General features: G+C 42.1%; 1 protein-coding gene across 3 annotated transcripts; it reads right to left on the bottom strand.

The window, feature by feature from the left end:
• Positions 1-990: 990 nt before the first annotated feature.
• Positions 991-16,351, bottom strand: ZNF286A (zinc finger protein 286A). 3 transcript variants are annotated; one of them, XM_086358737.1, is made up of 6 exons: positions 16,157-16,351; positions 15,667-15,877; positions 14,426-14,514; positions 10,742-10,856; positions 9,615-9,707; positions 991-5,345 (listed from the first exon to the last, which is right to left on the bottom strand). In XM_086358737.1, exons 2-6 carry the CDS (start codon positions 15,701-15,703, stop codon positions 4,114-4,116), a joined length of 1,566 nt encoding a protein of 521 aa, XP_086214863.1. In that variant the 5' UTR covers positions 15,704-15,877; positions 16,157-16,351; the 3' UTR covers positions 991-4,113. The 3 variants fall into 3 exon arrangements, with proteins under 3 accessions (XP_086214863.1, XP_086214864.1, XP_086214865.1); XM_086358738.1 differs by lacking the exon at positions 14,426-14,514 and having other exon boundaries at positions 16,157-16,272; XM_086358739.1 differs by lacking the exons at positions 9,615-9,707; positions 10,742-10,856; positions 14,426-14,514; positions 15,667-15,877; positions 16,157-16,351 and adding an exon at positions 6,694-7,188 and having other exon boundaries at positions 991-6,608.
• Between the last annotated feature and the right edge of the window lie 7 nt (positions 16,352-16,358).

Raw genomic sequence — 16,358 nt, forward strand, 5'->3', positions numbered from 1 at the left:
TAGATAGCATATTAAAAAGCAGAGACATTACTTTGCCAACAAAGGTCCGTCTAGTCAAGGTTATGGTTTTTCCAGTGGTCATGTGTGGATGTGAGAGTTGGACTGTGAAGAAAGCTGAGCACCGAGAATTGATGCTTTTGAACTGTGGTGTTGGAGAAGACTCTTGAGAGTCCCTTGGACTGGAAGGAGATCCAATCAGTCCACTCTAAAGGAAATCAGTCCTGGGTGTTCTTTGGAAGGAATGATGCTAAAGCTGAAACGCCAGTACTTTGGCCACCTCACGTGAAGATCTGACTCATTGGAAAAGACTCTGATGCTGGGAGGGATTGGGGGCAGGAGGAGAAGGGGACGACAGAGGATGAGATGGCTGGACGGCATCACCAATTCGATGGACGAGTCTGAGTGAACTCTAGGAGTTGGTGATGGACAGGGAGGCCTGGTGTGCTGCAATTCATGGGGTCGCAGAGTCGGACACGACTGAGCAACTGAACACACCTTTGTAACTACAACACAGTGTAAGAAAATAGAATAAAATTAGCAACTCAGAGGCTCCTCTCCTCAACCTCCATAAGCACTACCCATTCTGTCCTGCCAAAGCTAAGGATCATCTACTTTTCAACCCCACAGATTAGTATCCCGTGTGTTATAAACACGTGCATTTAGTATGTATGGATTATTCCGTGTCTGGCCCAACAATGTATTTGGCTTAGTTTTAATTGTACTTTTCACATGAAGTCCTTCCCTCCCTGGTCTCCCCATCACTCCGAAGTGAGGGATATACTTGGCCTGAGCACCACTTGGTAGGAATAATCTTCCTCAGCTCTTTCACCTTCTCTAGGATAGAGGTTATTAAGCCCAGGTGAACAATTAGAAATGCAATTGGTTTCCTGAATGATGTGGAGATATTTTATAGTTGGTCTTTCTTTACCTCTCAAAACATGCTTAAGTGAGAATTTAAAAGCATTTTACAAAAGTTTCTGACAACAAATATACAAACAATATCTTTATTGACAGTGGGCCAATAAGAACAATCAAATTTAGTTTACAGATTATCAAAAACATTTGAAAAGCAGGACACTAAAATCTCCAAGATTCCCATGGGAGTACAAACACGCAGTCAGATTAAACTCTTAAGCATAAAAACAAATACTGATATGAAAAGGGCCAGAGCTCTTAGTAAAACTATCTTAAGAGTTAAGTCCCTTGACGCTAAACTGCAGTTACAAGACATACGGTACAGCTCCTGGTTATGTGATACTTAGATGAAAAAAGACAGATTCCACGAGGTCTCCAGGAGGCTGTGTGGGATGGAGCAAGAGCAGACAGTTGTGAAGCCCTTCTCTACCATGTGCTGGGAGCAGGGTGGTCACCTCCAGATCAATAAACAAAGGGAAAACACACTAATTCTGATTGATGCTCAGCCACTTGTTAATAGAATGTTTGTGTCCCCACCCCCACCCCCCAATTCACGATGAAACCTAATCCCCAAAGTGCTGGTATTTGGAAGTGGGACCTTTGGGAGGTGATGAGGTCATGAGGGCAGTCCTCACAAACAGAACTCATGAAACACAGACTCACAAACATGTCCTCATAAAGGACGCCCCAGAGAGCGCCCCAGCCCTTCCACCATGGAAGGACACAGCAAACAGACGGCCATCTGTGGACCAGGAAGGGGCCTCATCAGACATCCTACCAGGGTCTTGATCCTGGACTTTCCAGTCTCCAGAACTGTGAGACAGTTGTTTATAAACAAATCACTTAGTGACATTTCACTACAGCAGACTAAACTGACTCACCACTTCATTAAAATATGTTGTCAATCCTTCCTTGAATAGCACAGGTTTGAACTTCACAGGTCCACTTATATGCATGTTTTTAATAAATACAACCTGTCCTCTGTTTTGTTTTGCATCAGCAGATTCAACCAACCGTGGACACAAATTTCCATCCATGGTTGGTTGAATCTGAGAATACAAAAGCCTCAGAAACGGAGGGCCTACTGTACTACATTATTTTCTGTAAGGAACTTGAGCATTCATGGATGTTAGCTTATGTAGGGGCTCCTGAAAACTCATGAGAGAAAAGAGTAATTGTGTGCCAGATTCTCTACCTGCAGTCTTATCCTCACAACAGCCTTGAGAGAGGGATGACCTGTTCCCATTCTACAGATAAGACTGGGGCTCAGAAAGAAGTACCTTTTTAAAGTCACATGATTAATTGCCAAGTGGAGGTGACAGAATTCAAGCCCACTAATCTTGTGTTAGCCAAGTATTGGCCACCAGATCATGAACGAACTTCTCAAACACCTGGGATGTTGAGAAACAGCAAGTGTTTTAGGCTTTCTGGGACATGAAATCTCTGCCTTAACTACTTAACTCCACTATTTTAGTACAAAAATAGCTACACATGACATGTAAATAATGAGTGAGGCCCAGTTCCAATTAAACACTATTTACAGAACAAGGTGGTGGGTCCAGGCCAGTTTGTCAATTCCTGCTTCAGGTTGTTAATCCGGGTATCAAGTGATGAGGGCTGAGCTCCTTTGTATTTTGTCCTATGTCAGCCATTCTCCTAGTTTCATCTCTCAAGAGTTCCAGCTCTTTAAATGATTAAAAAAAAAAAAAGCCTGTCCTTAGTCCTTTACACTCTATTTCCTACTGTTTTGGTTTCCATTATTGCTGGCTTTAGACCTGACCTTGATCTCTATTACCCCCACTTTAAACTCTTCCTCTCCTTTTCCTCAATGATAGATCTAAGGTATACGGAGGCAACGATGAGAACTCTAAGGAGTAATGGGGATAAAGTGGGGGGAAAAGCGTGGGCTGGCTGTTGAGTGTTCATCAAGGACAGGATTTAGGAGAAGAGAGGAAATCTGCAAATGTTTCCTCTTTCTTTTCTATAATCATCTTTTCAGTCTCTGTAACAATTTTAAAAAGTCTATAACAAGACATTTGTGTGGTGTCCTGCTAAATATTTATTTGAACTCTTGCTTTTGTGTTTCCTCCCACTACAAGGTCTTTGGTCACCCATGTAACTTATGTCAAGATCAGCGTGGCTCTTTGCCTTTTCTACCTTCTCCAGGGCTCTGGGATATGACAAAGACCAATACACAGAACGACGATAAAAAAATGTGCATAACATGAGGTCTGAGGATATATTTCTTGTGCCTTGGAGCTGCTTGCTCCAGGTCTTCTTCTTGCCTGGGGCTCTAAATGGAACAGCACACTGAATCAGTCAACTTTCTAGACTCTCCATATCCCAGGGGCTTTTTCTCAAAGTGACAAAACTTACTTTACACACAGAAGAATGAGGTAAAGGAGTGAAATCTCCCTAATTCTGTAGTACAGAAAACCAAGGATTCATTCAATGTCAAAGATAAGGAAAGAGGGACCTGAAAAAAAACTACAGTTAAGGTTCCAACTCTTTCTCTATCTCAAGGTCACTTCCAAGAAGTGTGAAGTGAGGATGTACCCAGCAGAGGGGTAATAACCATCTAAGTGTCAGCCTAATCCATGTGGGCATAACTCAGACCCCATTTGTTCATCAATTGAGACAGCAGCCTTTGGGGCTGGGAGGGAAGCCAGAGTGTATTTCAACTCTAATCTTTAAATTTTTATAGTTAATGTAAAAGAAACGACATTTTCCAGATAGCTGGGTGTCCACTTTGGATTTGAAAATAAACAGCTCTGTGTCTTCCTGATAATTGAGGATATGAACCCTCAGCCTCACCTACAAGATAAGGACGTTCTTACACAGTGAGATGGAGTAACAGGCTTTGGCATGACAAAGAGGGGGAACTGGACTTCACAATGACTGTATTGCTATCCACTGCCAAGGACTTTCTAAATTTCTACAAAAGAGCATTATGGGTAGTGGGATGGTGGTTTAGGGATCAACTTTTGAGATTTCTGGCTGGAAGCATTCAGAATGATCAAATCAACGGATAGAAGAAACATTCTGTTTATGGCTCAAAACTACTGTGTTCTGTGAGTAGAATTAGATGCACACAGAACTGTTTCTCAGGCAGCATTTTTTGGGTCTTCCTCCTAAACCACTCAGGTATTTAACACAGCAATAACACCAACTTACATTCCTTTGCACTCAAGTAATTTTTCAGGGCTGCTCTTCCATGTGAATCCTTTGATGTCTGATGAGGGATGAACTGCACTTAAAGCTCTTCCCACACTCGTTACACCTGTAGGGTTTCTCCCCAGTATGAGTTCTCTGGTGTTGAATAAGGGCTGACGAATGAATGAAGGCTTTGCTACACTCGTTACATTTGTATGGTTTCTTGCCAATATGAATTCTTTGATGTTTAGCGAAATTGGAGCTCCGGCTGAAGGTTTTCCCACACTCGTGACACTCGTAGGGTTTCTCTCCTGTGTGAATCCTTTGATGCTGGACAAGATGTGTGCTCTGACTGAAGGTCTTTCCACATTCGCTGCACTCATAGGGTTTTTCTCCAGTGTGAACCCTCTGATGTTTGGTAAGCGACGAGCAGTGGCTAAAGGCTTTCCCACATTCCTGGCATTTGTAAGGTTTCTCTCCAGTGTGAGTTCTTTGATGTTTAATGAGCGCTGAGGAATGAATGAAGGCTTTATCACACTCGTTACATTCATAGGGCTTCACCCCCGTGTGGATCAGCTGGTGCTGCACAAGGTGGGTGCTTCGATTAAAGCCTTTCCCACACTCGCCGCACTCATACGGTCTCTCTCCAATGTGAATCCTCTGATGAATGGCAAGGGATGCACTCTCGGTGAAGGCTTTTTTGCACTCACTGCACTCAAAGAGAATTCTTGTGTGAGTTCTCTGATGTTTGGTTAAATTAGCCCTGTGGCTGAAAGATTTCCCACAGTCTGCACAGCTGTAGGGCTTCTCCCCTGTATGGACCCTCTGGTGTCGAATAAGCACTGAGTGGTAAGTGAAGAGTTCACCACAGTCATTGCATTTATGAGGTTTCTTTTCTTTATAGGTCCTCTGCTTTTTCATTAAGGTAGATTTCTGTTTCAGTCTTTTTTCGAGGGTGTGGAAAGCATAGGGTCCTTTGGGAACTCTGTCTTGAGTGAGAAGGACTGACTTCTGGCCTAGGGTTTTCCAGTAAACGTCGTGCTCAGGGGCTCTCTCTTCTGGGAGTGAATTCATGTGGGTGAACATTCCTCTCCAGTGTCTCTCCTGACTTCCCTGCTGATTCTCCAACCAGTCTTCACAGTCAAGAGTTGTTTCTGTGCTAGAGTCACAGACACTGTCCCTTGTCAGCCTGTCTATGACTGCAACCTGGCATGATTCTTCTTTGGAAAAATCTTGCACTGAAGTTGAATCCTTGCTTCTGGGACTAGTCTCCGAGTCTGAAAGAAATTGGAAATGTAAATTTCCTTCGTCTTCTGAGTTTTGACAAAATGGCAGTTCTGTAATGGGTCAGAGTTAATGAAGGTGAAAGGCACAGCTTCAATGAGGAAGTGGATTTGACTCTTGGAAGATGATTTGCAAAGAGAAGCAAATGGAGGGGAATGAAAGTACAGAGTTATGCAGATAAATCAGTACACAATCTGACCCAGGAGGCAGAATAGGGCAAAAGATGACCAGAAAGACAAGAGGAGGGATGGAGAGGAAGTGCTATATTGCTGGATGAGCAGGAAATGAGTATCCCAGATCAGGACAGGGGAGGAACAGCCTCTAACAGAACATCAAGTGCTATCTATCAGAAACAGCCAGGCAGTCACCACCTTGGTGCAGGCACAGTGATGACTTCTAAGTTTCCAGTCACCCAGCCTTACTCAATCCTACTATGCACTCCATTTTCAGTTTAAAATCTCCCCTAAGAATGCATTTATAATGTCTCTATTCAAAAATCTATGACCTCCCTAAGATATAATGGCAAATATATTAAATTATACCTGCACAAGGCTAAACATTACAACACTAATTGAGGTAGCAAAACTGGTAACATCTCAAATATTCTACTATAGAGAACTGATTAAATCATGGTGTATACACACAATGGAGTATGTGCAACTTAAAAAAACAGATTGATCACTACGTAACTGCTAGGAGGTGATCTACAGGATACATTAAATAGACTTAAAAAACCCCAGCTCAGGATGGGGAACACATGTACACTCATGGTGGATTCAAGTCAATGTATGGCAAAACCAATACAATATTGTAAAGTGAAATAAATAAATAAAAACAAAACAAAACAAAAAACCCCCCAGCAAACTAGAAAGGAGTGTGTTTGGTTTGCTACTTTGAGAGATATAGATATTATCAACATATTTGGTTACATTTTCCAAAATCAAGGACAGATACATGAAATACTAGTAAATAAGATTACCTACAGAGAGAGCAACAGAATACAAGAGAACAGGGACAGTAGCCAACCTCTCTGAATATATCTACTATACATCTATTAGAATTTTTATGTTAAATATGAAATTATAAAGCCAAAATAACTTATAAAGAGTATAGTTCCAAAGAATAAATAAATAGTTCAGTGAAATCCATTTGACCAGATAAATTCTTGGTTGCCTAAAAAAAGGTCTGGTAGAAAAAAAAAAGTCTGGTAGCTTGATAGGTGGACCTCCCAGGTGGCTCAGTGGTGAAGAATCTGTCTGAAATGAAGGAGACACGGGTTCAATCCCTGGGTTGGGAAGATCTCCTGGAGGAGTAAATGGCAACCCACTCAAGTATTCTTACCTGGGAAAGCCCATGGACAGAGAAGCCTGGTGGGTTAATGGGGTCGCAAAAGAGATATGATTTAGCCACTATACAATAACAAACAACAAAAAATGAAACAGAAGAGCAATTTCAGAAACAAAATCAAGTATATAAAGGAATTAAGGACAATACAAAGGTGGAATTTCAGTCAGTGAACTAAAATAATTGGTTTTTAAAGCAAATGGTCCTGTGACTTATTAAACATTCAGAAGACAAGTTAGATCTGTCTCATTCCACACAGCCAGATGAACTTTGTTCATTTATTTACTCATCTATCTGTTCATTCAACGATTATCTATTGGATATGCTAGGCTCTGGGGAAAAACAAACAGTACCTATGTACACAAGGGGAGAAAAAAATTTAGTCTGACATCCATGAATACATATAAAAAATGCACCTTAGTAAGAAATAAAAGGCAAATGATGCTGTGAAAGATTATAAGGGGAATCCAGGGGGATGGGGGGTGGGGTCCTCCCTGAGAAGGTAAATCACTGAGCTGAAATCCAAGTGGGGCTGGGGTCCAGGTGAGTGTTGCAGGTAACAGGTACAGATGCAGAGGTGAGCCTTCCAGGTAGAGGAAATGATATGTACAGAAGCCCCAAGGTGAGAGGCAGCACTTAGGAAGAGCACAGCAGTTGACAGCATGGACTCTGAAATAAGAATGCATGAATTTAAAACCAGCTCTGCCACTTCCAGCCATGTGACCTGGCCCAAGTTATTTAACTTTTCTACTTTAGCTTCCTTATCTGTAAGCTGGGGCAAAACCAGTATCTGCTTCATGAAGAATAAAAACAATACCTACCTCAAGGAGCATTAAATGAGGATATTTATAAAACACTGAGGACCCTGATACAGCATAGGTGCTACATAAGTTGTTTGTAAAATATAAATTGATATAAGGCTAGTATGAGCAGTGATTTCAAAGTGTGGTCTGTGGATCTCTCAGAGTCTCTAGGTTCAAAACTTTTCAAAATAATACTTGGATCTTATTGGCCTTTTTCATTGTCTTGACATTTGCATTTATGTTGCAAAAGTAATGGTGGTGAAACTGCCCACAACTTAGGCACAAATCAGGACAAAACACCAGATGTACTAGTAGCTGTTACATTTTCCCCTACTGTGTACTCTCAGTTAAGCAGAGGGGAGCCAGTTTCACCTAAAAATGTCTATGGAAACAACAGGAAACATTATTAATTTAATAAATTAATTTTAATCTATTAAACTTTGACTATACGCCTTTTTAACATTCTAGATGATGAAATAGGAAATATTCATAATGCAAGTCCACTTACATCAAAATATGGTGCTTGTCTTGAGGAAAACCATCCATTGTGGAATCAGTCATTTTTTCCTTTTTAAATAGACTAGCACTTTTACTTGAAAGAATGACTGGCAAACTATGTTATCTATGTTGGGTATCTGGCAGATATTCTCTCAGAACTGAAAAAAAGATGAGCCTACCATTTCAAAGAAAACGACTGACAGTATTTGAAAAAATGTGAGCTTTTAGGCAGAAATTAGAATTTTGGAAAACTTTTAACTCCCACTGAGAGCTTGATAGTTTCCTAATACTTAAAGGCTTTTCTGATAAGGTCAGTGGTGATACTGAAAATTGTGCTTTTAAAATATTGCATAATGTGTCAGTATTTGGAAGATCTGCCTAACTCAGTAAACAAAATTTTCCAAAAGATCAATAGATTTTAAGAGTATGAAAAGTTCATGGATATGGTTTCAGATGCACCTTGCACCTAACCTTTAGGAAACTACTGCTTGCCCAATTTTGGTGTATAATCAAGAGAAAAGCCAAAATTTTTTCAAAAGGCTATAAAATACTCCTATGTCTTCTAACTAAATATTGGCGTGAGGCAATATTCTTCGTACAGGCCAACCAAAACAATGCATCACATCAAGCTGCATTCAGAAGCAGATGTAATTATAAAGCTGTCCTCTATTAGCCATATACAAAAAGACCTGCAAAAATGTAAAACAATGCCATTCTTTTCAATAATTTTTGTTGTAGAGAAATAATTTTTATTTAAATTGTGTTATTTGTGTTAACATGCAATGGGTTTATAATTGTTATTTCTAAATTAATCATGATAGTTTAAAATCTTTCTCACTTTTAATTTCTAATATGGTAACTACTGGTAGATATAACCCACATAAACAAAAGCTTGCTAGGATTCTCAACAATTTGGGGAGTTAAATAGGTTCAATGACGCTAAAACCATTAAGAGTTGCTAAGATAAGGTACAAAATCGGAGGGAAAGTAGATATGAAGCAGGGCTGGATATTATGAGTAAGGTACAGATTTTACGAGCGTCTATAGGCCTCTAGGATTTTGGCTGTCATCCAAAGAGCAATGGGAAGCCATGGACAAGTCCTAAGCAAAAGGGTGACCGCCATCAGACTTGCATTTTGAAAACATCACTCACTGTCACATGAAGAATGGAGTTTACAGGGGTAAGGAGTTTACAGGAGTCAGGGAGATGGCCTCAGATGAAAGGGAGACAGAGGGATGTTAATGATGAGGAAATACTTAGAAGTGATCAGATAAACACAAGGACGAACTGGATAAAGGCGAAGGGGTTATGTAAAGATTGTTCAGATTTCTGATGTACAATTTGATAAGCAGCGAGTGTTATTAATATAATTATTGGAAGAGGATCCTGTTAGGGGGATGGAGAATTTGGGCACATACCAGGCATTCAGTTTTCGACATGTTGTACTGTAGCATCTCTGACATAAACAAGTAGAGACAGCATGCAGGATCTTAGTACTTTGACTAGTGATTAGACCCATGGCTTCTGCATTGTAAGCAAGGAGTCTTAACTACTGGACCACTTAACAAACCACCATGGGATTGTTCTTTCTGGAGACCCCCATCTATCTGACTCACCTGAGCAGCTGCTTTTGGGGGCTTTTCTCTCAAGCAGCAGTGGTTCTTTTCCATTCTCCAAACTGTGGTTCTCAGGTTTGGAAACCGGAAGCCCTGCTCATTAGAAAAAAAAAGGAACTTAGCTCTTGGTGATGGGTATAAAGCTGTGTCCCAGAGCACAGTCCCAACCCTTGGATCCACAAAGACAAGACACCATAGGAAGTTCTGGAATAAGGGAGGTGGAAGCCTATAAACGAAGCTTAAAACATGTGCAGCAGGAGTCTGGGCACAGTAAGGAGTCACACGCATTTGAAAAGACAAACATTTAGCCTGTAAAAAATGGAAAAAAAAAAAAAAAAAGAATTTCTCACTTGTTTATTACAGGAGTCCCCAGGGAGACACTGCTCATTAGTCCTCAGCTCAGGCAAAGAGCTGGGTGAAGTGGGACCCCTGCAGCAGCACCATGAGCCTGGGGGTCTATGACTAGTTGTTTCTGATGTTTTCCTTTCTTTTTGCTTCAGTTACTAGAACCCACTTTCTTATTGAATTTATTACATGAGATTTGGGAGGAGCTAAGATACTTCCTTCCACTCCTCATATGAACAATACATGTACATGTATGTGTGTGCATGCACACACTTGCACACAAACACACCACACAGAGGTGGACACAGGATCCAAACTGGCCAGAGTGTTCTCTATTTCCCTGGCTTGAGTACTGTCTCACGATGGATACATGAGCCTATCTGCTGAAACTCCCAGGACAGAAGCCCTCTTTCTTTCCTCAGCTCTATCACTGGAAGAACAACGTAACACTAGAGAGGCCAAAGGCCATCCCTGCCCACAGAGAGATTCAGGCAAACCTATGGCACGTCATTAAAAAATAAGCAGGAATTATCCTGACACCGTATCTGATTCCCTTTCAAGCTAGTCTGAATTCAGTTTCTGTCACCTGAATCCAAAGACTCCTAATAAAAGAAAACAAGCCCAGACATTTCACCAAGACCCTAGAGCATAAACAGATTCTCTCTGGGCCCAAAGGGACCAACACTTTACATATTTCTGGCTTTGTTAAGCTACTTCACTGCCAATAAAACAGTGAGGTCCCCATAAGCAGGTCAGGAGTCACAATGAGAGTCTGTCCTTACAGAGTGAGACCAGGTTCCTGTAGTTCTCCAGCATCACGTCCCTCTGGGTGGGATCCAGCCTCCCCCACTCCTCTGGGGTAAAGTCCATGGCCACATCCTTGAAGGTCACTGATGCCTAAGACACAAAACATACTTCTGTTCACCATCCGTCTCTCCGCAGTCTCCCTATCACCTCTCAGTTTCTGCTGGTCCTGGAGTTAAGTGCGTAGATGTATTCAACAGGGGGAATGACTGCAGTAAGAGACAAGCATTCTCACGTGTTCTGGACTTTCCATGTAAAGTCGCTGGGCAACAATTATGTGCCAGGCACACTGTCCAAGATCCAACATGAGAATCAAAGGAAGACCATGGTTTCTGCACTGAGAGACTATCATTTTTTCTGGGGAATAAAGAGTTAAAACAGGAACCAATGAATCAATAAAACAGTTTGGCAAAGTAAATGAAATACAGGCAGAGACAAAAAGCACATCTGTATAATTCTCCTTGTGAGTCCCCAATAAAAAATTTGAAAGATAATTTACACAGAACTTGTGACTGGACAAGCTCAGTGAAGCATGGAATCAATTCAAAGCAAGAAGCATTAAACTGGAAAATGACATCAACAGATTAAGAAAGGGTACAGATATAAAATGTAAATGTTCATATGTAAACACCTTAGGACTGAGTTTATCTAACACACAAAATACAAAAACTCATTGGAAAAAGACACATACCAGTACCGAACGTTTCTCTTTAAGTGATAGAGAATGGGAATAATATTCTAGGTTGTTGAAATAAATATACCAAATGCTATAACTTGATAGAAAACAACTTCTATTTAAATATCCATAAAGCATTTGCAAAAGTAACAAAGTAAATGTTAATAAATTTCAAAACAGAAATGAAAAAGCAATAACTGATGGTAATTGAAAAAATTAATTACAAAAATATTAAAATTTCAAAACAATAATGAAATAAAAGGCAAAAATCAATGTCATAAGGCTAAAAGTGTCCGAAGAAACACTTCCATTTCATTTAAAAAATTAGTGTAATTAAGTGAACACAGCATACAAGTCAATTAGAGACAGAATGAGGGGAAACAGAAGGAATTACAGGATAAAAGCAGAAATTAAGGGGAAGAAAATCAAGAAAAATAAGGGACTGGGAAACATGAATAAGACCAGTATGTTATAGTACTATAACAACATCAACTTCCTGATTCTGGAAAAAGAAAGTAATAAATGAAGTGAAATGTTAAATCCTGGAGAATCTGAATGGAGTACATACATGAGAAATCTTTCTACCACTTGCTACATAAGTCTCCAATTATTTCAAATAAAGTTTACCAAAATGGAACTAATCTTAGAGACTTAAAAAAAATAGGAATCATCCTTAGAAAATGTAAAAATCACTAATAAGCTACTAAGTAAACAAGATACTATGAGAAAAAATGACTTTGATCCTCCAATCTGCCTATCTATAGCTAAACTGACAGTGGAAATTAACTTCTAAACCATTAAAAAAAAAAATCAGAAAAACAAACAAACAAAAAATCAGAAAAACAAAATGCAAACTACTGCACATAAGGCAGAAAAAATATAGGAGGAGAAAGCACAGTAAACAGAATTACAAAAATCACACAGCAACAAAAATGTGAAACACACAAGTAATTATATTAATATGAATAAATTCATTTCCCTTATAAAAAGGTTTCTTAAAACAGACACATCCTCTTTTCAGAAAAAGAGATCCAGACAAAACCCCCAAAGTTGGGGACTGGGTGGGTGGGTGGAGAAACGGAAGGAAACATAGTATACTACATGTCTGAATACAGTAGTTCAAGTTCAAGGGAAACATATGGAAAAATACATAGCAAACTGTTATCCTCAGTAGGGAGAGGTAGCAAACAACTTGGTGAGGTTAGTACGCATAACATACTTTTATAGTTATACATGTCTGTGCCTTTCACCTGGTTACTGTGAGCAAAATTTTAAAACATTAAAAAAAGATTCACAGCCCAGGCAAATTCTAATAAGACAGACAGTTGCAATATTAGCATCAAACAAAATCTAATGCAATACAAAAAGGACACACAGAGAATTTTCAAAATTTCCATAAAAGGTTTAATCCATCCTGAAGCTGTAACAACTCTCGAAACTAGTCTCTTGTTGAAATGTATTAAGCATTCACCCTTCTTCTGGTGCTTATACCCTGACTGTCCTCTGGCTGCCATACCGGCCACGTTTAGTCCACGCAGTTCAGGCAGTACTAGCTCACCTCTAACCCACAGGTGGGGATACAGGTTTACATGTGTGTGCTCAGGTCTACACTCTGATCATCACACTCAGATTTGGTCAATAATGGTCCAAGGAAGGGTATAATACCCATTAGAGTTAACTTTCAGTACTTCTGGAATCTGGAACTACCAGAAGGGAAGATGTTCTTTTCCTCTGATTTTCAACATGGGAAGATGTAAGCCTAAATTTGTTAGGGGCCAGCCTGCACTATAAGAAAAGACTGAGCGCAAAACACACAGAGAGAAAAGAAAAGGTGACTGAAATGGAGAAAACAGGTTCTAATGCTACTGTTGGAACTTAATTTTAGCCAGACATGGCTTTTCCCTTATAATTGTCAATAAACTTGCTTAGGCCAGTTAGAATTTTCATTAGCTGCAACTTAAAAAGCTTCTTGAGTGATAACATCTTCAATATTCATATAAGACATTCAAGAAACCAACGGAAGCCACCAAGTCCACAAGGATCCTGAGAAATCACTTTGCTAAACGGTAGGAATGTGCCAGGCCCATTTTTCACACTCTGGATTAAAGCAGCCAAGAGAGAGGCTAGTGGAGGAATCTTTGGGTTGTGGTATGACACATATCAGGGAGAACTCTTTTCTCCTACCCAAGTTTAATAAAAATTAAAAATTTTTGGACATGCAAAGAAAGCTGAAAGACTATACCAATCACCCATATATTACAACTATCACTTATATCCAACAATTCTAATATATATATATTTGGCCACACCACAGGGCATAAAGGATCTTAGTTCATTGGCCAGGGATTGAACTTGAGCCTCCTGCAGTGGAAGTAGAGTCTCAACCACTGGACTGTCATTGAAGTCCCAAATTAACAATTCTTAATATCAGCCCTTGAGGAAGGGAGAGATTGGAAAGTGAGGTGCAACTTGATAACACTTCACCTCTAAAATACCTGAGCATTCATCATCTTGGAGGGCTGATTAGAATCCTTCTACAGGCTTCCTCTTCCGGTATTTCTTTGAACTATCTGAGTAATTATGTTCATAATTCACTCCAGCACTTAAGGTGCTCTCTTAAATTCCTACTTAACAGTCACGTGTATGCTGTTTCCCCCTATTGAAACATACATTTTAAGAAGAGTACACCACACTATCTTTTAAAATCATTTCCAAATACCAGGTACAGAAATTAGCTGCTACGTTAAAGGGCAAAGCTCCTTCCATGCCTGCTCAGTGATAAAACTAGATGCACAAGATACTGTGAAGTAGTAGAAAATATTTCCCACCGAATCCACTAGTCACTCGAGCCATCTCTTAGAATCAGAACTCAGCTCTCCAGATGGGCTCTAGCGGGGCACAGAAACTCCACTTCAATCAGAAGAGAGCATGTCCACGATCTGAGAGATAAGGTGAATTTCAATAATCAGCAGAGACTTCCACTCACCTGCGATCTGGCTGTGAGGCGCAAAGCTGCCACTTCTCCCTCTTCTGTGCAGTTTTCTTGAGAAAAGGGAGAATCCTGGGGAGGCAGCGCTAAATACAAGAAAGCAGTCATGATAGGACCCAAATATATCTCGTGACGCAGATCTGCAAGTTTAAAACTCCTGCCACTGTACTACTGGTGCTCCTTACAGACACTGCTACTGAAGGCATCCCAATCTGGAAATAACTCAGGAACGCTGCTCTTCGGGGCTTCAATTCATTCATCTGCTGTTACCCTAACAGATCCTGGAAGACGGCACCCTCTGAGCCTGGAAATTAAAGTCCCCGCTGCACCGTCCCCCCACCACCAGGCTTAATCAACATTAAATTAATATGGGAAAAACAGGCTCAACAGCTCTGAAAGAAATCACCCTGCAACCTTAGTCCAAAGACAGACTGCTGGATCCCACCTCCAAATAATTATTATTACTTGAGACTGGGGTAGAACCTAGAAATCCAACAAGCAGGGGTGGGGGAGGAGCGTGGATTTGATGTAGGTCACAGAGCAAACTTCAAGAAAGCCTTGATCTAGGAGAACTGGAAACCAGTCACTGACTCCTATGCCTCGTGTCTCCTCTGTAAGACAAAGGATCTGCTCTACCGAAATCAAAGAGTTTTTGTGCAAAGTGGAAAAACAGGTGTGGAAAATGCATGCGTGCTCAGTCGTGTCCACTCTCTGCGACTCCATGGACTGTAGCCCGCCAGGCTCCTCTGTCTATGGGATTTCCCAGACAAGAATACTGAAGTGGGTTGCCATTTCCTTCCCCAAGGGATCTTCAAGACTCAGGGCTCGAGCCTTTCTTTCCTGTGTCTCCTGCATTAGCAGGCGGGTTCTTTACCATTGAGCCAACTGGGAAGATGTGGAAGATACTTTTGCCAACCAAAAAGCTAAACCGTCGGACCCACTGATGAGGCTAGGATGGTATAGTCACCCAGGAGAAGAAGGTGTGAGACAAAGTGAGAGGCTATGCCCAAGCCTCAGCAGCAATTAATAACATTTCGCTCACATTTTGAGGGAGGCTTTGGAGGGTCTGCTGTGCACCCAGCTGGAGTGGGAAGAGGGGGGATCCCACAGCAAGCTCTCCACTCTCACTCGAAGAGCCCGTCCGTCCCCAAACAAAGGAGCCAGACAACACTGACTCCCGTTCATCAGGAAGGATTCGGCCCGGCCCCCAGCACAAGTTCAACACCAGCCCCTCTCACCTCTCTTCCCGGGCGTTTCGGCCACATCAGTCTCCATGGTCACCGCCTCCTCCAGGCCGCGAAGGTTCTGCTCTCCCCCCAGCGCAGCCCGCTCGGGGCGGAGGGGCGGGAAGCCCCGAGGCCTCGTGGTCCTCCTTCCCGCCGCCCCTCGGGGGGCTCCTCCAAAAGGCTTCGCTCCGTCCCGAGCCGGCTCGGCCCTCGAAGCTGGCACCTGGAAAGCCGGGACAAGCATCCCTGAAGCTGGGCGCTAGCGCCTGGCGCTGCCGCTGGGGGACCGGGCGGCCGGAGCACCAGCGCCCGGGCCGCCGCCGAGGGGCCGCCGCGCAGATCAAGCCCCCCACCCGCCCGCCCGTCCCGCGCCCCCGGGCCTCGTTCCTGCCCTCGACGTCCCTTCCTCCAGCGAGCACTCCAGCCCGGATTGGTGCAGACAGCTGATCTAGGGGTACCGCCGAGGCCGAGTGAGAGAACCGACACCTGAACGACAACTCACCTCCCACCACGGCCTCACAAAGGCTACGAACTTCTCGGGCCAGCGGGGCCGCGCATGCGCAAGAGCAGGGGGTTAGGCTGGCGGGCCTCGTTCGGCCCCGGAACTACGATTCCCAGAAGGCCCCGGGCGCGGCCAGACTCCCGCTCCTTAGCAGGTGGGATCGCGCCTGGCGCGGTTGGGGGAATCCTAGGAGCCGAGGGCT

The sequence above is a fragment of the Bos grunniens genome, chromosome 19, assembly GCF_055505025.1.
Source record: "Bos grunniens cultivar Pamir isolate PY7600 chromosome 19, Bosgru_T2T1.0, whole genome shotgun sequence".
Classification (NCBI taxonomy): domain Eukaryota; kingdom Metazoa; phylum Chordata; class Mammalia; order Artiodactyla; family Bovidae; genus Bos; species Bos grunniens.